This window comes from Canis lupus, chromosome 6, assembly GCF_011100685.1.
Source record: "Canis lupus familiaris isolate Mischka breed German Shepherd chromosome 6, alternate assembly UU_Cfam_GSD_1.0, whole genome shotgun sequence".
In the NCBI taxonomy this organism is placed as follows: domain Eukaryota; kingdom Metazoa; phylum Chordata; class Mammalia; order Carnivora; family Canidae; genus Canis; species Canis lupus.
Window position 1 is genome coordinate 41,524,228 of NC_049227.1, and position 24,835 is coordinate 41,549,062.

Genomic DNA, 24,835 nt, shown 5'->3' on the forward strand with positions numbered 1-24,835 from the left:
TAGTTGTCTATAGTGAAAGTTTAGTCTGATAATACTGTCTATCTTATCAGAATTAGAAATTTCCTTTTTCTGTCTGAGTCAATTTGGATGGTTCCTATTATTTTAGAAAAATGTTTATAGCAACTACATTTTCTTTTCAAAGTGATTGACCTAGAGTTATTTTTATCATATAAGTTTCATGGATCTTAAAATCTGAACTGTATTGTGGCCATGGCACAATCTTTATAGTTATTTTTTTTTAACATCAGTATTGTTTTTAATGAGTTTTAGTCCAGAATACAAAGGAAGGCACTAGTTGTTGCCCCAGCTTGTTAGTACAAGGATAAACAATCGCTTTTTGTTCCCCCACAAGGGCAAGTTACAGAAGAATACCAGATGGACAAGATAAGACATTTGAATCTAGTTTTGAAAAATCAGCCTGAAACCCAGCAGTAGTACCGTTGCAGGGTAAAAGGCTCTCCCCATACTCTTTGCCCCGCACCCACCCCCATTTACCAATTCAAAATCTGGGACTTTCTTGATCAAGAGATTCTATGAGTGAATTTCTCTCTTGAGACTTTTCGTGTGCAAGCGTCATTTTTCTTGGTTTTGCTGCTGATGTCCTTGACCTCAGTCGCTGGATGAGTGAGGGAGCTGGTGGAGTTCTTTAGGAGTTCTTCTGAGGCACTTTGATCATGACAGTTTTCACTTCTGTGTATGCCTGCAACCATACTCTCCCAGCTCCTGGCCACTCCCAGACATCTTGTAGCCACCGAATGGTGACTGGGCCCCAAATACATCATAGCAGTTGATCCACACAGTGCCAGCCTGGAGGGCTTGGGACAGATAATTGGCTTTGTCCAAGTCCTTGGTGAAGACAGCTGCAGCCAGCCCATACTTGGAATTATTGGCTCTCCCAATAACTTACTCTATGGTCTTGAACTTCAGGATCTGCATCACTGGCCCAAAGATCTCCTCCTTGGCGATAGTCACGCTGTCTTGCACATCTCCAAACACGGTGGTCTGGATAAAGTAGCCTCCGTCAGCAGCTGCCCCTCCACCACACAATAGTTTCGCCCCCTCCTCCTTCCCAGATTTGATATAACCAAGGATCTTCTTAAACTGAGTTTCATCCACCTGCGGCCCCTGCTCAGTCTGGTTGTCAAAGGGGTTCCCAACTACATGCGACTTGGCCCTGGCAACACTCGGCTCCACAAGCTCAGCGTAAACATCTTCTTGCACAAAGGCCTGGGAACTGTCACAGCAGCACTGGCCCTGGTTGAAGAACAGGGCAAAGTGGGCCTGCTCCACTGCCCAGTTCATGTCTGTATCTGACATGATGATATTGGGCGCTCTTTCCTCCCAGCTCCAGGGTCACTCTCTTGAGGTTACTGTTCCCTGCAGCAACCTGGACTAGGTGGCCAACCTCGATGGAGTCTGTGAAGGCCACTTTGTCCACATCCTCATGGGAGGCGATGGCAGCCCAAGCTGTGGGGCCAAATGCAGGAATGCTATTGACCACGCCAGGAGGAAAGCCAGCCTCCTTAATCACATTGGCCACATAGAGGGCGGTGAGTGGAGTCTGCTCAGCTACCTTCATCACAATCACATTTCTGTCGCCAGGGTTGGGCCCAGTTTCCAGGCTTTCATCAGGAGGGGGAAGTTCCATGGAATGATCTGCCCGCACACCCTGACAGGTTTGTGGCGGGTATAACTGGAAAAGTGCCCATCGATAGGAATGGTTTTCCCATGGTACTTATCAGCCCAGCCAGCATAGTGACGAGGCATCTGAGGACGGTGTCCAGATCCACCAGGTAGGAGGTGACAGGGCTGGCCGTTACCCAGGGTCTCCGAGGCTGCCAGGTAGGTCCAGTCTTGCTCAGTCAGATCCGCCAGGCGGTTCAGATGCGTCCATGCGACGCCGGGTGACCCCACAGGAAGGCAGCCCGGGCAGCCTCTACTGCCTTGTCCACATCTTCCTTGTATCCTTCAGCTACCTGACAGAGGACTTCTCCAGTGGATGGATTGATGGTGGGGAATGTTTTCTTGCTGACAGCATCGTGCCACTCATTGTCTATGAAGATCTGGTTGTAGAAGACTTCAGGCTGCTGGTTGGGGCCCAGGCGGGGCAAGCCTGCAGGATGAAGCACCAAAGCCATGTGCTGGGCCTATTGTTATTTTTTACCTTTTTTTTTTTTGTTTTTCTAACTTGATCAGGCCAATGAGTAATAGAGACAAATAAATAGCAATTAAAATAAAGTGTAATAAGACCTGTAAAAGTTTCTATGAGTGTATTATGGAGGTACTCACAAAAGACATTTTGTCAAGATTTAAATGGGGAGATGTGTGTAAAGTTCTTAGCACACTATCTCATACTTGTAAAGACTTCAATAGATGTTAAACTTAGTAGTACTAAGGAAACCTTCCTTACGGCAAAGGTAAGAATTATCAGACAAAGGGATCATTCGATGAATGGGAAAAATAAGTTCGTATAGATAAAGCTTAGAGCAACTAAATAAACTTAAATAAAACTGAGGGATAGAATAAAAGAATAGGAACAGCAAAAGGTGAAGCTGGAGAGCTAAGAGTGGGACATATCTTGTAGGTCCTGAGAGACATAATAAGGAATCTGAATTTTATCCGAAGAGAAATACAGTATCGAAAGATTTCAAGCAGGAAAATATTTATATTTATGTTTTAGAAATATTATTTTGGCTGCTATATGGAGAATGTCTTAGATGGGGCCAGTGATGGATACTAGGAGAACAGATAGTGGATTATTGAAGGAATACAGGCAAGAAATGAAATGGGAAGAATGGGTGAATTTAACATCTGGTATGTGAATCCTTAGAACTTTATAACTGACTGGATGTTGGGAGTGAAGGACAGACTAGAGTTAAGGACAAAGCTCAGGCTTCTGGCTGGGACACCTGGGTGGGTGGTAGGATCATCTACTGATATGAGGATCAAAGAAAAGGAACAGGTTTGGAAGATACAATAAGTTTTTTTGTTGTTGTTGTTCACGTTGAATGTGGGATACTTTTGATACTTATATGCAAAATATATATATATATCCTCTGTTCCTTGTTTCCCTCAGGAAAGTGCAAAATATGTAGGTTTCCCTATAACTACCACTAAAATGACCGATTTTCCTTAAAGTGAGGTGGGAGATCCTACACAAAATTTCAAGAACAAAATCCAATTCTTCTGTCCTTTTCTCTGCCTTCTCTACATTTGGTTCTGTATTAGATATGTTCTGATTTTATCCCTTATAACATATGGTTATCAGATGATGTAATTTAGCTTATAGACAATCCAATTAAGCTTTCCGTGGCCCAAAAGACATGTGGTTGGCAACCTCTAAGATTGGTCCCCAATGATATTCACTCCCTGGTATTCACACACAGTATAGTCCTTTGTCCTCGATTGTGGGTTGAACTTTTTGACTTCCTTCTAGGGAACACAATATGGCAGAATTGATGAGATGGCACTTCTGAGTTGGATTATAAAAGGATTGTGGCTTGTTTGGGGTGCTGTGTTTCATGTTCTCTCTTGGGTGTTTTGTAATGGGCGAAAACAACTGATATCATAATAGGGCAGCCCTGTGGAAAGTTGCATGTGGCAAAGAACTGAGGCCTACCAAGAGCTATGTGAAAGATCTTTAAAGTAGATCCTTTTCCAGTTGAGTCTTCAGATAAATGCAGCCCTGTCTGACATATTGATTGTTGTCATATGAGAGACTATGAACCAGAATCACTCAGCTAAGCTGCTCCCAGATTCATCACTCAGAGAAAATATGAGATAATAAATGTATGTTCTTAGCCACTAAGTTTTGGAATTATTTGTTATGCAACAATGTATAATTAATATACCTGCCTTGCTGGCAGGGCAACCAGTTTGAGTCACAGACAATATATTTGAGATATAGAAATGAAAATGTAATGACTAAGATCATAAACTATTTTATTTATTGAAGAATTAAAATAGTACATTAACAAACCTTATTTGATAGAGAAATAATACCAGAATTCTTATAAATGTGATTATCAGCTAAACCACCAGAAATACTGGTTTTGCTGAGTTCTTCCATAGCTATAAAACTCAAAGGCTAAGAAATTGGCTGAAGGCAGGATATGAATCACTGGACAGTTTCTTCTGGAAAGACAGAATGAATCAATAAGGCCCTTTAATAAGGAAGTTGCAAGAAACTTTACCGTTTGGAGAAAGAGTACTCTGTCATTCCTGTACCTAAGGCCTAGGCCCAGCCAAAAGGAAGCAGAGGGTTGTGACTGTGATCCAATGAGTCTGGCTCCAGAGCTCCCTTCAGCTTGTCTTTTGCTTGGTGGTGGAGAGTGTACTGGGCATGATTTAAACTAGAGCCTTATTTGACAACAAGAAGATGCAAAAATTAAAGTCCCAGACCCATCCTTTGATCTTGACTCATTAGTGCCACAGGTTCTCTTGGCCTCTCATGTCCAAAACTGCTCAGGTATTAGTGTCACCACCTTGAGGGACACAGTTGCCCCCAAGAGTGGGTAGATGGTTGTTCTGGTGCCTGAGATGAGAAATGCCTGGCCAACACCCTCTTCTCTGGTTCTATGAGACAGGGACCAAAACAGGGAAAAGATGAGAGGGGGACAAAGACACTAGGCCAGGAGGTGATCATTTAGGGCTTTGTGCTATAAGTGATTTTGCATTTCCCGAGATGAAATAAGCCTCTCCAGCACAAGGCAGTAGGATGTCACAGCCCTAAGGTCTGGCTGGTTTTATCTATCTGGCAGTTCAAGGTCAGCGCAAAGGACATCCCCAACACCTGAGAAAAGAGATGGGAAAATGTGAGGTCTTCATAGGAGGAGGCATCTTTTCCACAACCGCTGAGATTAGCCCCAGACAAAAAGAAAGTGTCTATCACACTAGAACCACCCTTCCTGCCATTACTTCCAATTCCTTCTCTGTTCTCTCCTTTAGCTTTAGAATGGTAGTGGGGGTGATGGTGTCAGGAGGGTAGAGGATAGAGTGTTGGGACATCTATGTATCATTAAGAAGTCACTTGTATAGTCAAGTTCTGCACAAGTCAACACTCTGTGCAATGAATCATCTCTACCCATGCCTTGAGAATGACTGGTTTCTAAGCAGAGATAAATTATTTCCTTCTGAGCTTCTTGATTAAATCTTAGCTATTCTGTGATATACCCAAAACACTTGGGTGTAAAAATAGTAGAGATGTCACCTAAGAAAAAAGAACACAAAGCTATCCCAAATTCACCCCTGACTAACCATACTAAGCAAAGAAACAAGGAGGAAATTGATTATAATTTTTATCAACAGCTCCTGCTTGGCGTACAAGGCCAATTATTCACATAGAGTGTTTATCCTCACAAGCTTTTCTTTACCAGCTGAGTGAATGACCAAAGTAGGGGTCTGCTTGATGACTACTAATCTGACTATGAAGCACTCATATATCTTAGGGATAAGTTGACCGTGTAGATCTTGCAGCATATTTTCTGTATGCCTTAAATTGGTAATGTCATCATTTGCTACATGACTAGGGAAGCTCATATTATTGAGCATGTACTATGTAACTGGTACTGTTCTAAAACTTTATGTGACTTAACTAATTTAATCTTCACAAAAGTCCCATGATTAAGTTCTTACCTGGATCACACATACACAGATAGTGATGATCCCAATATGAAGGAAATTGGAGTGAAACCACAGTTTTACTTTTGCATAGCAACCCTAAAAAAATTACAAGTACAAATGATACCACTGTATTATTCAACTTTATCAGGAAGATAATTTCAGAAGATAGTTTATATTTTGCCTTATGCCAAGAGTCTTAGGCCATTTTTATTTTCTTCCTATGGATGAAGAAATAGGCTTAAAGTAGAGAATATTAAACCAGAGACTTTTCTGGTGTTGTTATTATCACAGTGGCACCTAATGCAAAAAAGTCCGATATTTCTACAAACTGAGTTAAACTAGCTCCTCAGAGGCCTTTCAGCAATAGATATCCTTATCTTTGAATATCCTCTGCTGACTTGGGACAAATAAATGGGGATATGGCCTATGCAATTCTAGGATTGGCTGCATTTCAGCTTCTGCTAAAACCTAAACCTATCATGGCCCTTCCAAACTCCAGGGCAGTGCTAGTTAGTGGGTGTCTTAGTTTTTCTTCATAGAACTAAAAATTTTTGGAGATTTTCAAACAATCCCAAGGTGGATAACATGGGGTAACAGGAATTTAGGAACTTAATGTTGTTGAAATATAATCTTGGCTTCTTCTCTGGGCCTAGTCTGAAGGTCTGAATTAAGTGGGCAGATTGTTTCAACAGTTCTACCAACTGTCTCTCCCCTAACTCCAGTCTCCTTCACTTGTGGTTCATTTCACCAAGGTGCTGGATGCTGCCATTTCAAGGAAGAAAAGCAGAGAAACAGAAAGAAGGGAAGCTTTTCTACCACAACTTTATAACTTTTACTTTCAATCATAAGGCCAACTTCTTTTTTTTAAAGGTTTTATTTATTTATTCATGAGAGAGAGAGAGAGAGAGAGAGAGAGGCAGAGACACAGGCAGAGGGAGAAGCAGGCTCCATGCAGGGAGCCTGAAGTGGGACTTGATCCCGGGTCTCCAGGATCAGGCCCTGGGCTGAAGGCGACACTAAACCACTGAGCCACCCAGGCTGCCCCAAGACCAACTTCTTGCTCAAGAAAAATATTGATATAATTCTCTGTCACTATCACATAAACTTTCTACTCTAATGTAATAGTTTAGGGTAACAAGATTTGTGATGCCATCTCTAGTCTAAATGAGCTTGTTCCTTTTTTAAATTTTATCTAGTGGTCTGGACAACTTTTGTCTAATTTGTCTAGTTACCTAGGTTGTCCTCCTGGCTTCTATTTTGTCCAATGTTCCTTGTTTTTGTTGGGAGGACTAAGTCCTATATGACTGGAGTTTCTAAGATAATTGAAAGTTTAACCAAAGAGATTAATAACAGAAAAGTTGACAAAAAATTACCTGAACTTGTGGATCTGAGGGGCAAGATTTTGGTGGGTGACCATTCCAATCACTTGTGCCATTTACACCGCAACATTGCAGCTAAAAGCCAAATCCCCCCAAAATTTGATGGTTAGAAAGTCAACAGAAAGAAAACTGGAACTTGGCAAAAAGGTGGTCCCTTCAGATCTGACTCTAGCAGAAAATACAGAATTGGCTTGACTACTATGGCCCCTTAGAACAAAATACTTTCAAATCTATTATACCATTTCATTCACATAAGACTCCTTGAGGTAGAAAGGGCGGCTTTAACTTATTTGCATTTTACAGCATTCAGGGGATTCAGTCTGACATGTTTGGGTCTTCCTTAGATCTAAGTAGGGCTTAGATAATGAGCCTATCTGGAAATAAGAGAAGGGTAAGAGAGTGTAGACAACTTTGTACCAATCAGATTGATCCCTGTGCTTTCCCCTTTGTGACTGCTAAACATTATTTTGGACCTAAGAGTTGTAGACCTTAGATTCTAAACATTTCAAGAAAGTAAGTTCCATTAACCCCCAGGCACTGAGGTTGGAAAATTAAGTCTGGGCTGAGCTGAGGAGGAGTCCAGCTGTACTCACAACTGACTGGATAGAATCCCACGTTGCTCTGGTGCTGTTGTCCAAGTGGTATTGCTTGATGCTGTCAGTCAGGCTCTCAGACACATAATCATTCAGCTAGGTAGGGCATATGCCAGCAGAGAAGACATTATAAAAAGCAGGTAAGTTCAAGGAATAAGCAATTTCTAATATAGATTGGTGGTTCCATTTGCTCCTCCCTTTCAAATGATCTCCTCAGAGCTAAGGACGTGCAGAGAGGGAGTTTATATTCAGGGAGTAGTGCTGAGACTGAGATGGCATTGTAGGAAGGAGTACATAGTAGTCTCTCATCCTTCCAGAACTCTGTTTTTTCACAAGAGGACAGATAATCAAAACATGGGCTCCTTAAGGCATGGAAGCAGACATTTTCTACTTCCAAACACATGGAGAAAAAGAAGTCGGAGGAAAATAAGCTTGTTTTTACCTCTCTTCCTATTTTTCCTTCAAAGCATGACTCAATTACAATTTCTTTGATGATATTTTTTTCCTCTCTCCATTTACAATTAATTTTTCTTCCATCCTTCCAGTTTGCCTGTATCTCTATTACAGGACTTATTTTGTGCCAGCTTCTCCATAGTCAGAAATACAACAATGAATTGTGTTCTTTATAGCTTACCTTCTGTTCATACACGAAGAGCAGGATAGCCAAGGTCACCTCAGCAAGGAGGATAATCAGCAGCAGGATAAAGAACTGAGGCAAAGCAGAGACATGCTCACAGCACTGATTCTAGTTCTTCCCTCATTCCCACTCCACCCTGGCAGTATCCAGGTGTGTCTCTGCACATGTGCAGAGGTTCCTACTCCTGCTTGCCCAGATCTTCATAAGCCTCTTGTTTTGTGAGGAATATATGTGATGTTTTTCTACAACTGCATTCCAAATCTCTAGAGGGCAGATCAGCTGTCTTCTAACTTTGTGTTTCCCTTCCCATTGTGCCTATCCAGCTCTATGCACATAATGAGTATGCAACATTATTTGTTAAATCAGTGAAGCAATTTTGGCATCAGCTTTTTGAAACAGTTGAGCAAAAGAGCATTAAACTAAACTATGTGTCTTTAGAGTTTGGGGCCTGGTTGTTTCAGCAAGATCAAGGCTAGTTTGGGGTGGGGGACAGGTGATGGTGGAAGTTGAAAGGAGCTCTTTATAGATGGGGAGAAGAGGTATTCTAATCACAGTCCTAACTTTTATTTATCTCCACCTGTAGATGCTTACTCCCTTTATGCTAATCACATGCTACAGAAAACACATTTTCACTGATTCCCTCTCCTTCATTTTTTTTATCCCAACACTAATTTTGACTGCTTAAATCTGTTTAACACTTTCCCTATGTCTAACATCCCCCATATTTTGCCATTAATCCAGGAACTGAGAATGGGAATGTTTTTGCTCTATCTCTTGGCTCCAGTTTAAGGGTTTAAGGGTTGATCCATAAGGGAAAGAAGATTAATTAAATGACTTAAGGAAGAACCAAAGCAACTGGGAACCCTTATTTATGGATGGGTGACACTGTTATATCAAGCAGTGTTCTGGGTACACTTAGAGATACAAGGAGCTCTCCTTTCATAGAGTTTACAGGCAAAACCTAAGCCTAAATGTGTTCTTCAGGACACTTAACTGACAGGGAACAACTGAAAAGCTCTAGCATCTCTCATGTTACATAATAGCTGCCACCTAAGACCTCGCTTAAGTTGAGTCATCATTCTGTCATGTATCTTGTGCAGATTTGAGATAGATAAATATCTTCTACCATTTTAGAAGGGTCACAGTACAAAGAAGAATCTAGAGACTAGATTTTCCATCAGTTGGTGATTCTGACACAGATCCTAAAAATACATACTAATGTGAAAAGCATTTAGGCAGATGAATGACATTTGATTTCAACCAAATTTGAAGAAATGAAATGCCATAAAGGGAAATTATGACAAGGGTCATTATTAACACTGTAAAATGAATCTCAAGGAAGATAGCAATGTCCTCTTCTACCTATCCTGTGACCCAAGTCAGAAACAAAATACTATTGATCTAGATAGACTTGGCTGGCCTGAGGTGTCAAACCTATGATCCTATGATTTCCTTGTGCCCATAGGTTAGCCACCAAGAAACATCTTGCCTGGGGTTTCAGGCATCATGTCCCTCTACTTAGGGTACCACAACTGCTGCAAGAGACTCACCGACATAAGCAGGCACTTATTCTCCTTGATGGAGCCCATACAACCCAGGAATGCAACCACCATGATAATGGAGCCCACGATGACAAGCACATTGCCCAGTGTGAGGGAGAGGAGCAGCCTGAAGTTGTTGTGGATCAGGAAATAGATCCCAAAGCCCAAAATGCAGCAGCCACAGAACTGAAAGAAAGAATCCCACAATACTCTTGAATATCTGTTCACATTCTCACTTGAAAATAGAATCACATCTTTCCTTAGCTCTATCAAGACTGTCATGATGTCCCACTCATGCTTCGTCCTACCCATATCAGATACCAGAGGAAGCTCACTGTGAGTGATATAGTATCTTCATGCTTCAGATCCCATTCTCCTTGTTCCCACAATAGCTTACAAATGGTCTTCCCTTTGGAAACCACAATCATGTACAGGGGATGATGCCCTGTTTGAGAAGTTGATCCTGCTAGGAAGAAAACTAGAGAAGCCAAACTTTTAAGGATCTTCTCATAGACACATGAGTACAAACATCCTATATTTGAAATTCAGTTGCTGAATTTGGCATAGTGAAACCTTCCCAGAAAAGGTGACTTCCCTTTCTTTTTTTTTTTTTAATTTATTTTTTATTGGTGTTCAATTTACTAACATACAGAATAACCCCCATTGCCCGTCACCCATTCACTCCCACCCCCCGTCCTCCTCCCCTTCTACCACCCCTAGTTCGTTTCCCAGAGTTAGCAGTCTTTACGTTCTGTCTCCCTTTTTGATATTTCCCACACATTTCTTCTCCAATCAGCTATTCATCCAACGGATTCGGAGAAGGAGGGAAGTAAGAAAGTGTCATTTATGCACAGAATTTAGAGTCTCAGGTTTCTCACCTATAGATGTCAGCAGTGAGCCTAGTAGCCTAAAGTTCCCAGAGAGAGAAATAGCATGCCTATAAATAACTGCACTAGTACTTTTCAATTTTACAGGCTTATACTATGGTGGGATGAGAAGAGGGGAGGAAATTATTATTCTCTTGTAAGTGGGGTATGCCATTCAGACATGCATGGGTTGCTCTCCATAGCAGGCTCTTCAGCAGAGGAGAGAGAAATAGAGTGTAGCTTGGATTTGATGAGCTCAGCCATGTTCAGAAGAGGCACACTTACCCAAAAAAGCAAGTTGAAGAAAAACAGAACGTACTTCAGCAACTTCAAGCCACTCATGCCCATGCTGGGAAATCCTTGCTCTAAAAAGTAAAAGGAAGAAAAGAGTAAGTAAGTGACCTGGCTCTGCAAGGTGGCACCAGTGAAGGGAGGACAGATATATTCAGGGGTTCAAGAGCTCCAGCACCACCTCAGGTTTGAGCTGTGACTCTCTAGGAAATTTCTCCAAACTCCCTGTTCTCTCAGTTTCTGAACTAAGGTATCAGTTGGTTTATCTTGGACACTCACTTTCATTCCAATTCAGCAAGCCAAGAATGCTTATCACTGAATTAAGCACTGTAGAGGAGAATGAATCACAGTCTCTATCACATTTGGTCTCTAGGCCAATGCTCAGAGACTAATGCTTGGGCACTTATTCAAGAAGGCAGCCCAGGGGTCAGGAATTCATCAGTTGTGGAGAACTCAGTGACTTGATCAGCCAATTCCTGATCATGTACATACTACATTTGGTCTATAAATCTCTCCAGATGAAAATGGGGGAGCATACCTATGTATGATTCATTCTTTTACTGAAGAAACATTTATGATGTTTTCTGTGGAAGATATAACTGTGACTAAGCAGTAGCTATCTTCCAGAAGATATCAATCTGATAGCAGAGATAAAACTAGCTATCTAATATTCAATGGAGAAAGAAAAGAGATAGCAATGGAATTTTGATATATATATAATTATATATATTATATATAATTTTATATATATATATCATTTCATTTTCTCAGCAAGGACACTAGAAATTGAGGCTTTTCCTCAATTCTAGAGATCTGGATACAAATTTTGAATTTTCTCTCAGACACAATTAGGTTCTATAGAGTCACTCATTTTAAAATTGCACATAAGACTGCTATATAAAGCAGGGATCCCTGGGTGGCGCAGCGGTTTGGCGCCTGTCTTTGGCCCAGGGCGTGATCCTGGAGACTCGGGATCGAATCCCACATCAGGCTCCCGGTGCATGGAGCCTGCTTCTCCCTCTGCCTGTGTCTCTGCCTCTCTCTCTCTCTCTGTGACTATCATAAATAAATAAAAACTTAAAAAAAAATTTTTTTTAAATAAAAAAAAAAGACTGCTATATAAAGCAGAACGTCAATTTATTGTTTTTTTCCCTATTAGAACTATGCCTTTTCTAGTGTATAGATTGCTTACACAATCCATCGCCTGTACCCTCTTAACAGTATCAAGATATCCAGAAATCAGATGGTCTTGAGGGATAGGTTATGTAGGCTGTTGTAAGTGTGATGAGCTATTTGTGTTCCACAATACAATAATCTCTGTTGAATAGACCAAATACGTATATTTATCTCATACTATTTTCCTTTTCCTTTACTATGTCCTTCTCTATCCCTTTCTCCTTCTTGTTTTGACCCTCAGGATTATTCTTAATTCTTCATCAATATTTTAGCTAAGTTAAAATAAAATTCATTTGATTATAAGTGTGTGTATATACTTGGGAAGTTAAAAAACAGTATGATGGGGCACCTGGGTGACTCAGTGGTTAAGCATCTGCCTTTGGCTCTGGTCATGGTCCCAGGGTCCTGGGATTGAGTCCCTCCTCAGATCCCCACGGGAAGCCTGTGTCTCGCTCTGCCTATGTCTCTGCCTCTCTCTCTCTCTATGTGTCTCATAAATAAATAAATAAATAAATAAATAAATAAATAAATAAATAAAAGTTTTGAAAAATATGATGATTTACTACATAGGCTTTGAAGTCAAACTTGAATTCAACTCTCTCATATGCCATTAAACAGCTACACTAGATTTGGAAGCTTACTTAACATTTCTAGTCACAATTTATTCCTATGTAAAATGGGAGTAATACTTATATCTCCTAGGATGGATGTGAAGATTAAATGATCTTACAATAGAGATATAGCTATCGATGGTGTACTACTCAGGAATAAAAGGAAGTGAACTGTTGCTACACAACACAGCATAGATGAATCTCAAAATAATTATGGTGGATACACAAAGCTAGACCAAAAATATTAGTACATAGTGTATGATTCCAGTTATATAAAATTTTAGAAATGAAAACTAACATATAGCAACGGAAAGCAGATCAATGATTAGAGATAGAGGTAGAGGAAAGTGGTCGTGGTGGCGGGGGGTTAGATAAAGAAAAGGAGAGTAGGGAGAGGTGGGAGAAAGGGATGATGAAAGACCATGAATAATCTTTTGGAAGTGATGAATGTGTATTATCTTGACTGTAGTGATGGTTTTATATATGTATGTGTATGTCATAAAGCCCTTCCTAATTTGCCCTGTCTATCTCTCCAAATTCATGGCAACATCCTGTGTCTTATATTTTATTTTTTTAATTTTTATTTATTTATTTAATTTATAAAAGTGCTTTATTTTAGATATTCATGACATGTAAAAATGATGTACATACCAACATACACAATTTGATGAGTTTGGGGTAAGTGTACAGTTATGAAACCATCACCACCATCAAGACCATAGACATATCCATCATTTCCTGAAGGTTCCTCCCATCCCCATTCTTATTATTTTTATTTTTTGTGATAGTAACACTTAATATAGGATCCACCCTCTTAGGAAGTTCTGAATGTACAATATTATATTGTTAGCTATAGTCACTATGCTGTATAGTAGATTTCCAGAATTTATTTATTTTGCACAACTGAAACTTTGTATCCTTTGACCAGTATCTCCCTACTTACCTTTCTTCTAAGCCAGTAGCAACCACCATTTGACCCTATGCTTCCATGAGTTTGACTATCTTAGATTCCACATATAAGTCATACAATACAATATTTGTCTTTCTCTGCTGTGCTTATTTCACTTAGCATAATGTCCTCCAGGTTAATCCATGTTGTCACAAATGGCAAGATTTCCTTCTTTTCTTTTTCTTTTTTTTCCTTGTTTTTAAAGGTCAAATAATATTCCATTGTGCGTATGTACCACATTTCCTTCATTCATTCATGCATTGATAAACATTTAGATTGGTTTCATATCTTGGCTATTGTGAATAATGCTACAATAAACATGGAATGAAGGTATCTCTTTGAAATCCTGATTTCAATTCACTCCAGTTTATTCCAGAAGTGAGATTGCTGGATCATATGGTAGTTCTATATTGAACTTTTTGAGTGTTTTCCATAAGGGCTGTACCAACTTATATTTCTACCAACAGTGCACCAAGCTTCATTTTCTCCACATCCTTGCCAACACTTTTTTTCCCAAATATTCATTTATTTTTTTTTATGGTAGAAGAAGAACAATATTAATTTCTGTTTGTTTCAAGCTTTTATTCAAATTCTAGTTAGTTAACATATGTATAATATTGGTTTCAGGAGTAGAGCTCAGTGATTCATCACTTATATAGAACACCCAGGGCTCATCACAGGTGCCTCCTTGATAGCCATCACCCATCTATCCCATGCCTCACACACCTCCCCTCCATCAACCTTCAGTTTGTTCTCTGTCATTAAGAATCTCTTATCGTTTGCCTCCCTTTTTTTTCCTTCTTTCCTCTGTTTATCTTTTTTTGTTTCTTAAATTCCATGTGAGTGAAATCATATATTCTAGCTCCATCCAAGTCATTGCAAATGGCAAGATCTCATTCTTTTTGATGCCTGAGTAATATTCTGTTGATATATATACCACATCTTCTTTATCCATTTGTCAGTTGATGGACAGTTGGGTTCTTTCTATAAGTTGGCTATTGTTGATAATGCTGCTATTTTAAAATCTAGGAAGCAACACTGACCACTTGTCTCAGTGCCTCCTTTTTTTTACCTGTGGTTATAGGATTCTTTGTTGGAATTTACCATTTTTCTACCCTTCTGACACCTTAATTTGGTTAGCCACTATTTATCCTGACACTCAGCTCCAGTGTCACTCTTCCAGTAAGCCCTCATTGATTGAGTCTATTTCTCCACACCCAACCCCACTCCCTACAAGGAGTACCCATAATACCTGCACATCTCTGTTATTGCACTAGCCTCTTTATTTTGTAATTATCTCTTTTGTCTCTAGAATGTGAACTCCTTGAGGGTAGGAATTAGTTTATTCATCTTTGAATCCTCGAGATCCAACACAGTCCCTTGATTACACTAAAAAAGTAAGATTATTCAATAAGCTTTTGTCAATTAATTCTACATAATCTGGTATAGTGGAATGAACATTACACTGTGTTGGGCTTGAGTTTATCCTGCCAATAAACTAATCTTTTGGATGTGGACAGATAACTTACACAGAAGACTGGACCAGATGCCTTCTAGGGTCACCTCAGCCCCCAAATCCTAGGATCCTATGATCACTGCTTTAGGCTCCTGTAATCAAATGGTCCACAGAACACCAACTAATGAAGTGCCCACAGACATGTGGATATCCTTATTGAGTTTTTTCCTTTCACAGATGGGAAGAAGAGCCTCTTCTTTCTCCTTCATTGACTTTTCATTTGCTCAGACTCCCCCAAATCCCCAGGTTTTTGAAGGAGAAAATCTGCCCATTTGGTAAAGATTGTCACTACACGTGTATGTTTTTTATTGCCATGTGTATGTCCCAGTTTTCCTATTAACCAGACTGAATGGCACTGTTTCCTCTTCCTTTCTTCGTTTTAACTTCATCAGTTATTGGGCTCCTGCCCCTTTAAACCCCCCTGGTCTGGAAGAAATGACACCTCTTTGCAGTCAAAATCTGCTGCATGGTTCATGGCTCTGTGAAGAAAGTCCCTGACGTCAGCTTCCAGGAAACCTCTGTGACCAAACTCCAGTTAGCTGTGGCCACCTCCCACAGCTCCTCGTGCAGGCCAGGGATAAAGTTCACTTTTCAGTTCCTTCCGAGCAAAGATCTTGGGCTAATAAATTGTCTTGTGGATTTCTAGTTCAATCTTTCCTTTTTATTTGACCTGTTCTTTCAGAGCTATCAAATCTAGTCTTGAATGCAATCGAGTTTAGAAGTAGCTAAAGTTGGGATAGAAGCTTCAAGAAGCTACCAATTCAATCCAGCCTTATGTGATCCCAATCTTGGTGCCACAGCAAGACAGCTTTGGTGTTACATATACTATTATATTTATGAGATATTAATCTGTGTTCCCCAAACAAAAACAAGCAACGAAACAGAACCATAGGGAATGAAAGGAATCCATGATCAAATAATTTTGGAAGTAAATAGGATTAAATAAAAATAAAAGAAAAAGCAATAAACAGTTCTTTTGATGAATGACTTCTGAGAAGCTCATTATATACTAATGTACATTGTCACTATAAACCTGTTTTTATATTGAAGGCTAAACAGCTCAGAGAACACATTGTTCTACAAAACCCAATTTGATAAACACTAGTAATGGAATCAGACAGATCTAGTTTTGAATTCAAACCATGCCACATGCCAGAAATGTGGCCTTGGGCAATTTGTGTAACCTCTCTTTCACAATTTCCCTCATCTTTAAAATGATGATATTTACATGCAGTTCACATGTTGTTCAGGGCGTTAAGCGAGATGACATTTCCTGGGTCGCTCAGGATGAGTGCCTGGCTCAATGAACACTGACTAAAAGATCATGTTTGGTGGGGGATCCCTGGGTGGCTCGGCGGTTTAGCGCCTGCCTTTGGCCCAGGGCGCGATCCTGGAGTCCCGGGATCAAGTCCGGCATCGGGCTCCCGGCATGGAGCCTGCTTGTCCCTCCTCCGGTGTTTCTGACCCTCTCTCTCTCTCTCTATGTCTATCATAAATAAATAAATCTTTAAAAAAAAAAAAAAGATCATGTTAGAGCTTTACTACCAGTCCATTCATACGGGCAACCCTGGGCTTTCTGCTAGATTTTCAGGAATAAAATACATCAGGGGCCAGAAGGCCTATTAATAATTTTTTGCTTGTTTCATTTTTTGGTAAATACTTAAAAAAAGTTTTATGCAAAAAAAAAAAAAAAGTTTTATGCACTGTTTATAAAAAATTCAAACAATAAAGAAAATACAAAGTCAAAAGCATAAAATCTTCTGAAATCCACTTCCCAGAAATAATCACCATTGACATTTTTGGTGAACACCTTTCTAGACATTTCTATATATATGGATCTATTTGCCAACTTACACAGATGAACGAAGTATTCAGTAAGGTGACTATGGGCTTCCTATCCACTTCTACAGAGCCTGTGAAGGTGTTTGGTTCGTCAGTGAAGAACAGTGGGACCTTGATTTACAAAAGATTTCTTTTTTTAAGATTTTATTTATTTATTCATGAGAGACACAGAGAGGGGCAGAGACACAGACAGAGGGAGAAGCAGGTTCCTTGAAGGGAGCCCAAAGCAGGACTCCATCCCAGGACCTCAGGATCATATCCTGAGCCAAAGGCAGGCATTCAACCACTGAGTCATGCAAGCGTCCCACAAAAGATTTTTCTAAAATAGGAAAGAAAATCTGTTCTCTACAAGGGTCCCCTATATAAGGGCAAAATAAATTTAAACAGATGATAGAGTTCATTGAACCCTGCAAAATACTGAATTCTTCATGAATGTGTCTTATTTATAATCCTCTCATCAACCCTGTAGCTTAGATGTCAACAGCCTCGGTTTGCAAACAGGAAATCCAAGGCTCAAACAGCCTGTGTAACTGGCACTGTTCACCCAGCTAATGAACAGCAAAGCACACGGCACAAGGCAAAGTCTCTCAGCTTCCCAGCCGACCATTCTTCCGCTTCCCTGGGCTCCATTTTGTGCCTCCCGCTTCCCAACCCAACGCACCCCCTGCAGTGTGAGCCGTAGGAGGATTCCATCCAGTTTTCAGTGTGAATCCCTGTGAACGGTAGCTGAGGAGAAATGGGGGTTATGCAAATACGTCTCTCTCAGAGGGAGTAATAATCACCAGGGAAAGGTGGCACAAAAATAAAACAAAACCAAACTGTCAACATTTATGCATTAATTTTGTCTCTCTCTCTCTCCATCACTTTGTCAAAGTAACGTGTTTGTCATCTTAGTCCTCCCTGAAATTGTGGTCTGGTGAAAACTTTTTCCTTTTCAAAGCTGCCATCAGGGAGAGAAATTGGTGATTTGTAGAAGAGAGAAAGGAAGAAGTGAAGAGGAGAGGAAAAAATGAAGAAAGACGAATCCAGATAATCTTGGAGGCTCATTTTCTAGAGGTTCTCTTTCCTTACTCCCAAAATATGTAGAATTTGGGGTATATGGGTGTCTCAGCTGGTTAAGTATCTATCTTCGATTCAGGTCATGATCTCAGGGTCCTGGGATCGAGCCCTGCATCCAGCTCCCTGCTCAGTGGTGAGTCTGCCCCTTGCTGCCCTGGCTCGTGCTCTCTCTCTCTCTCTTAAATAAATAAATGAAAGCTTTAAGAAAATCTTTAAAAAAAAATACATAGAATTTTGCTGTGGATGGTCTCTGTCCTGGAGACCCATCTATGGTGCATTCAAGCAAGCTATATCTAGCATGAGCAAGGCTCTGTGTGGGCTAATCAAAGCCATTTCTGTGGCATTCCCATCAAAAGTCTGAATAATCTGAATCTAGTCATGAAGAAATATGAGACAAAACAAATTGAGAGACATTCTAGAAAATAGCTTGTCTGTATGCTTCAAGGATATCAATATCATGAAACACAAGAAAAGATTCAGGAACTGCTCCAGGTAGAAGGTGACTAAAGAAATAAGACAGTTAAAAGCAAGGTGTGGTCAGAGATTTCCAGTCACTATGAGGATATTAATCAGCAACCGATGGGATCTGAATAAAATCTATAGATTGATAACAGTATTGTAATTGAGTCAATTTCCTGATGTTGATTATTATACAGTGGTATGTAAGAGAACGTTTGTGTTCTTAGAAAATACGTAGTAGGGGCACCTAGGTGGCTCAGTGGTTGAGCGTCTGCCTTCGGCTCAGGTCGCAATCCCAGGGTCCTGGGATCAAGTCCCGCATCAGGGTCCCCGCAGGGAGCCTGCTTCTCCCTCTGCCTATGTCTCTGCCTCTCTCTCTCTGTGTCTCTCATGGATAAATAAATAAAATCTTTAAAAAGAAAAGAAAATACGTAGTAAACCACTCTGTGGAAAAGGATATCATACCAGCAATTACTCCCAAATGAGAAAGCCAAGGAAGGATAAAGAAAATGTGACAAAAATGGTCATATTTGGGACATCTAGGTGAAGAGGGTTCAGAAATTCTTGGTACTAGTTTTGCAAGTTTTCTGTAAGTCTGAATTTAAAGAGAGACAGAGAGAGAACATTGAATATGAGTAAATGATCTTAGGAATTCTGATCTTTAAGTCATTACATCATAATTCCCTGATGGCATAAATTCTGAGATTCCACAAGAGCTGTTTTTAGAAGAGCCATAGGATAATTCCTTAAGGCCTCTAGTTGTTCCTAATAGAGTGAGTATTAACCCATGAGTTCAAATTTAAAAGATGTAAGGTATCAAAATATCCTATGCCTCAATCTAGTTCTCCTGAAATATAAAATGTCAAATGAAAGTGTGACAAATTAAATATATTTCAAATATTTCATTTGCTATCATATTGACTTCTGATCAATTAGATTTATGACTAAGTTGCATTTTTAAATGTTTGCATATGTTAAAATGCACTGAAAATTTATGGACAAAGAACAGTCTGATGATGCTCTTTTAATAGGAAGTTTATACGAAAAGAGAGTATAGTATAATGGAGAGAAAAGAGCATTCCATAGGGAATCAGGAATTACTATTTAACTAGTTTTATGACTTTGGACAAGTTTCACCTTACCTGGAAATAAGCAGTTTGGAATATTCTATGAAGAGCTGATATTTTCTGGGCTCTCACTACAAGTTGAACATTTTATTTGAACCTAAATAATCCCAAATTCTATTTAAGTAACAACATTCTAACACTTGGAAAATAGTGCTCTTATTTTAAATGATTGTAGAAATGTGTCCTTGTGGCACTTTTTCCTTTACAACAGTTCATGGCTGAAGCTATGATGTATTGAGGTTCCTGCTTGGGCAGGAAGAGTCTTGTGTGCTGGTGATGTGGGGAATGAATAGAGGACTTGCCTCTGTATCCCAACACAGAGATCCATGGTCTCTACTCTGAGTGCTCACCCAATGCCTTTGGAAATGGCTTCCTTCTTCCCAAAGCCTATGTCCAGACAGCCTTCCCACACTCACACTCTAGCTGCAATCCTTGCCTCCTCTAGTCCAACAGCCACCCTGGGAGGCCTGCTCTGTGTAGTGGTCTTGTTTCTCTGTTAATTTGCTTCAGTGCTCTGTACCTGCAGTAGCAGCTCAGTCCCAGAGCTTCCTGAAGGAAGATACCCAGTCTGTGGGCCCAGGGTGATCTGCACACACTGGATGCTCATTCAGTACAGGAGGTACTGGGGGAGGACTAATGTAGGAACACAAACCAAACCACTGTAACTAAATCAATACAGCGTTTCCTGGAACAGAAGCTGAGAGACAGTGATCATAACCTCACAGAGAGCTCCAATCTTTACCCTAATCTGGGGGAAATTGAGATTAAGGAGTAAGAAATCGGCCCCTTCACTCTCATTTCAAGCCACACCCCATCAGTTCTGATGTCTCAGGCATAGCCACAGCCAGGGCTAGATCTTGGACCCGCCAGGTTGTTTGATCTTTCCTCTCACTTTCAGGTGCTGGTTCTAGAACCAAGAAGGAGATAGAGATTTCTGCCTCCTGTGCTCCTGCAGCCAAAGCCTGTACTATGGTCTTGCTTGCTTATTCTCATTTCAAAGGAGTCTAGGGGGCAACTCACACTCTTTGAATGTGTATGTACAGTGCCCCATCTGGAATGCTGTTACTTCCAGTCTCTATAGCAAACTTGTACTTTGTAAATGAATGAAAGCAGTCACTTCCTCTCCAAGGCACACTCCTACACATCTCCGACATTTTGTGCACATCCTACCTCCATTATAGAAAAGATCACATTGTGCTGTATTTGTGTGTTGTGTCTGTACTCCACACCAGAATCTACAAATGCTTTGAGATTGATAAGCCCATCAGTTATCCCTGTTTCTCTGGGACACAGCACAATGCCTACCTGTTCAAATGCTGTGGGTTGGGACTGAGGAAGGGCTTCAGATTTGGAGTCTGAAGCCCTCTGGGTGGTCACAAGTCAACCTGAGGACACCAGAAACCAAAGACCATTGGAGTTTCACTTTGCTGGTTTATGCTGGAAAATTATCAAAGGTGAAGTGGCTTATGCAGCACTAGCTGTGACAGAATGGGCTTTGAATCATTCCCTGTGGGTATAAAGGTGTCCAATCCTTTCATTTATAAGCTAAGTACTCTTTCTGTGGCCCACACAGAAAACACAGGAAATCAATCTTCAGTTCAGTCTCTGTTCCAAACCAACCACAATTTCAAAACAGTGCAGATTCCGGTGGAGATGAGAAAGCAAAACTTTTGTTCAGCCAGCAGCTAAGAATGCTTTTGCTCAATCCTCTTCCAAAACTCCAACACCTCTTATCTTTCACAGGAGTTCCTTAAGGGCAGGACTATTTTCAGGACAAATCTCTACCTTGCTATTTTGTCTCTCCACCAGAATCTTCCAAAGCACAGTGCCTGGCCCCAGGAGGCACTTAACATAGGATTAGTAAATGAATTCATTAAAAAGTCTGGTCTTTGGGTGCCTGTCTGGTTCAGCTGGTTGAGCATAGGACTCTTGATCCGGAGGTTGTAAATTTGAACCCCCATTGGGTGTAGAGATTACTTAAAAATATAATCTTAAGGGGCACCTGGGTGGCTCAGTTGGTTAAGCATCTGACTCTTGGTTTCAGCTCAGGTCATGATCTTGGGGTTTTGAGATAGAGCCCCACATCCGGCTCTGTGCTCAACCCCTGCTTAAAATTCTCTCTATCTGCTCCTTCCCCCTCCCCGTGCTCCTTCTTGCTCTCTCAAATAAATTTTAAAAAATCTTTTCAAAGATCTTTTAAAAATAAAATAAAAAATCTGGTCTTTATTTTTAAATTTATGGCTCAATGGCCCCTGAGATACTTTGGGAATCTAGAACCCCCCAGTGGCATTGCCATCCTCCATTGTTAGGTGTGTAAGTATTTTTCTGGAAGATTTTCCTCTCCCCCAGGGCATAATCAGTTGAGATGCTTGCAAGTCTTGGAAGGAGAAAGCTCTGATTTAGTGTTTCCCATGGTCTCCTGACCTCCAGTAATGACTATGGTGGTCACAGAAAGTCAAGACCAAAAGCTTGACTATGACCTTCTGAGTCCATAAGACCCCAGTCACTAGTTACAGGGCATGAATTAGAACTCATTACAATATCAAATTTTGTTGGTTGGTGCATGTCATAATACATTTATCAATATTTATGTTTTGTATACCAAGAACAAGCTTATTCAGCAGAACCATTAGGACCACAACGTTCTTTCTGTCTGAAAACAATCTACGCATCTCTTTAGGGGTGTTCAGCTTTTACTTCTTGATATACAGGCAGTGGGCATGCCCTATGTTCCTGACTCTGAACTCGGTGTTGTCATTTGCAGCTGTCCTATTTTAGTGGCTCTGAGGAATCACAGTGAGGAATTCAACATGAAAACTTGTTGAATTAAGAACTGCCATCTCCCAGCTGCCTTTCTAAATGGCTCTGGCTGTTGGTTCTCTCCTCACTTTAAAATCACAAAATCAGGCTTCTAAGAGACCTGAGCATGTATGAAATCTCCCCAATATCATATCACACAGAAGGCTCCAGGCATCAAAAATGACAACTCACAGAAATTCAAGTTCTGAGGCAATTAAGCAATTAGGTTCTAAAGCACGAATGCCTTGGCCCAGCGAGGTATCAGACAATAGGAACCTGGTTAATGAAAGTCTTTATGGCTTGCTTGTCTTTTGAAGGGTTCTTATCTTATCTTTTTATTTTCCTGCATTAAATATTTGAAAAATAGAAGTTGCAGGAGATTTTAGGCCTACTAAGAGGTATGCAGACAATCCTAAAATACTCTATCTTACATAATATGGTTCAGGTCTTTGCTCTCAAGCCAGATTAAAATGTCACCAATCTTACCTTTTGCAGGCACTTTTCTTCAGTTCCTTAGGCAGGCTTGGTGATTATTCTTGAGGAGGTCACAATAAGGCTGGTAACACGGATGTCAGGGGCTATTTGTGTAAAAGGAGAAGTGAAGGGAAAATAAATGTGCTCACACTGACAACAGGAAGCCCAGTTGAAGAGAGGGAGGAAGTGAGGCTTGGCCTGCCCTCTTTAGCCTTAGAGGTGCAATCCTTCCCCTGTGGCTTTTTAAACATCTACTCCCACGACCCACCCAAATACATAAACTTGCTTCTATGAAACATAGGAAAAGTCAAAGACCAAAGTGGTTCAGGTACTAATCAGTGAGCACTGGTAGGTTCTGGGGTGATTTTAGCCTTGATTTCTGTCTAGAAAAAGGCAGTGCTTCTCAATCAAAGTTGTGCCTCAGAATTACCCGTGAGTCTTTTCAAGAATAAGTATGCCTGGCCCCCCATTTGGTAGCTGGAAACTGGAGTAGAACCCCAAAATAATTATTTTTAAAGGTTTTCTAGGACTAAGACAGGAATGTCTTTTAAGCCTCATTTGACCTTCTCCCCACCCTCCCTCCAGCTGCCTTCCAGAAGATCTCTAGTTTCCTGTTGGATTGGGATACCATTTTCAGACTTCTGTCTCCAAAGCTGGATTTTACTTATGTAAGGATATTGTCAAGGATAAACCCCAAGGTACAATCCAAGGGACACTGGTAAAAATGATTTGTTTAGTAAAGAGAGCCCCAAAGTTCTGAGTTTCAATCCCAGCTTCATCTCTGTTAGCTGTGTGATACTGAGCAAATCTCAACCTCTCAGCTTCAGTTTATTAATAGTAACATCTAATAATAATCCTGCTAGTTACTGTTATATCCCCATTAATAGATGAGAAAACAGAGCTCAAATAGGTTAGATATTTAGCCCAAGATTATACAGCTAAGAGATAGCAGTTGGGGGTGCCTGGGTGGCTCCATCAGTTGAGCAACCCACTCTTGATTTTGACTCAGTTCATGATCTTAGCATCATGGGATGGAGTGCATGTCAGCTCCATGCTCAGTGCAGAGTCTGCTTATCCCTCTCCCTCTGCTCCTCCCCCACTTGTGAGTTCTCTCTCTCTCTCTCTAAATAAATAAAATATTTTTAAAAGTTTAAATAAATAAACAAATAAATGAAAAAAAAAAACAGCAGTTTTTCAAATTCAAATTCAAAGTCACAGAGACTCAAATTCAAAGTCACAGAGAATGGGGCAGCCCAGTTGGCTCAGCGGTTTAGTGCCGCCTTCAGCCCAGGGCGTGATCCTGGAGACCAAGGATCGAGTCCCACGTCGGGTTTCCTGTATGGAGACTGCTTCTCCCTCTGCCTGTGTCTCTGCCTCTCTCTTTCTGTTTCTCTCATGAATAAATAAATAAAATCTTAAAAAAAAAGTCATAGAGATTGCTATTTAAAAAAAAAACTATGACCAGTAGATTTTGAAAATTATATATCCAGTTTTCTCTCTGCTGTGCCTACTGGGATTTTCTTAGATTGAAATGGTAAAGGGCTAAGTGATAACCCCAACAAATCCCTAGCCAGCTGTGAGCTGTGGAACCTACCACTGAGTCACAATTTTTTTATCTGATAAATGAAGAACTAGACATTCTCCCCAATCCTCAACTTAGAAACATGCCTCTGGCGGAGGGGGGTGCTTGGGTGGCTCAGTCAGTTAAGTGGCTGCCTTTGACTCGGGGCACAATCCCAGGGTCCTGAGATGGAGCCCCACGTCAGGCTCCCGGCTCAGTGAGGGGTCTGCTTCTCCCTCTCCCTCTTCCCCTCCTCACCTCTCATGTGCTCTCTCTCTGCTCTTTCTCAAACAAATAAAATCTTTAAAAAAAAGAAAAAGAAAGAAAGAAAGA

The 24,835-nt window shown here is 40.6% G+C and overlaps 1 protein-coding gene, 1 long non-coding RNA gene and 1 pseudogene across 2 annotated transcripts; 1 reads left to right on the forward strand and 2 right to left on the reverse strand.

The window, feature by feature from the left end:
- Positions 1-228: 228 nt before the first annotated feature.
- Positions 229-3,778, reverse strand: LOC102152189 (annotated as a pseudogene).
- A 147-nt stretch (positions 3,779-3,925) lies between these two features.
- Positions 3,926-23,111, reverse strand: CD53 (CD53 molecule). Its single transcript, XM_038541026.1, has 8 exons — positions 22,954-23,111; positions 10,924-11,003; positions 9,782-9,958; positions 8,229-8,303; positions 7,595-7,690; positions 6,996-7,076; positions 5,635-5,718; positions 3,926-4,792 (listed from the first exon to the last, which is right to left on the reverse strand). Exons 2-8 carry the CDS (start codon positions 10,984-10,986, stop codon positions 4,721-4,723), a joined length of 648 nt encoding a protein of 215 aa, XP_038396954.1. The 5' UTR covers positions 10,987-11,003; positions 22,954-23,111; the 3' UTR covers positions 3,926-4,720.
- On the forward strand, positions 19,233-23,639 carry LOC102152052. Its single transcript, XR_005361006.1, has 2 exons — positions 19,233-19,314; positions 23,527-23,639. It is a non-coding gene; the product is annotated as an uncharacterized LOC102152052 (long non-coding RNA).
- The last annotated feature ends 1,196 nt before the right edge of the window (positions 23,640-24,835 follow it).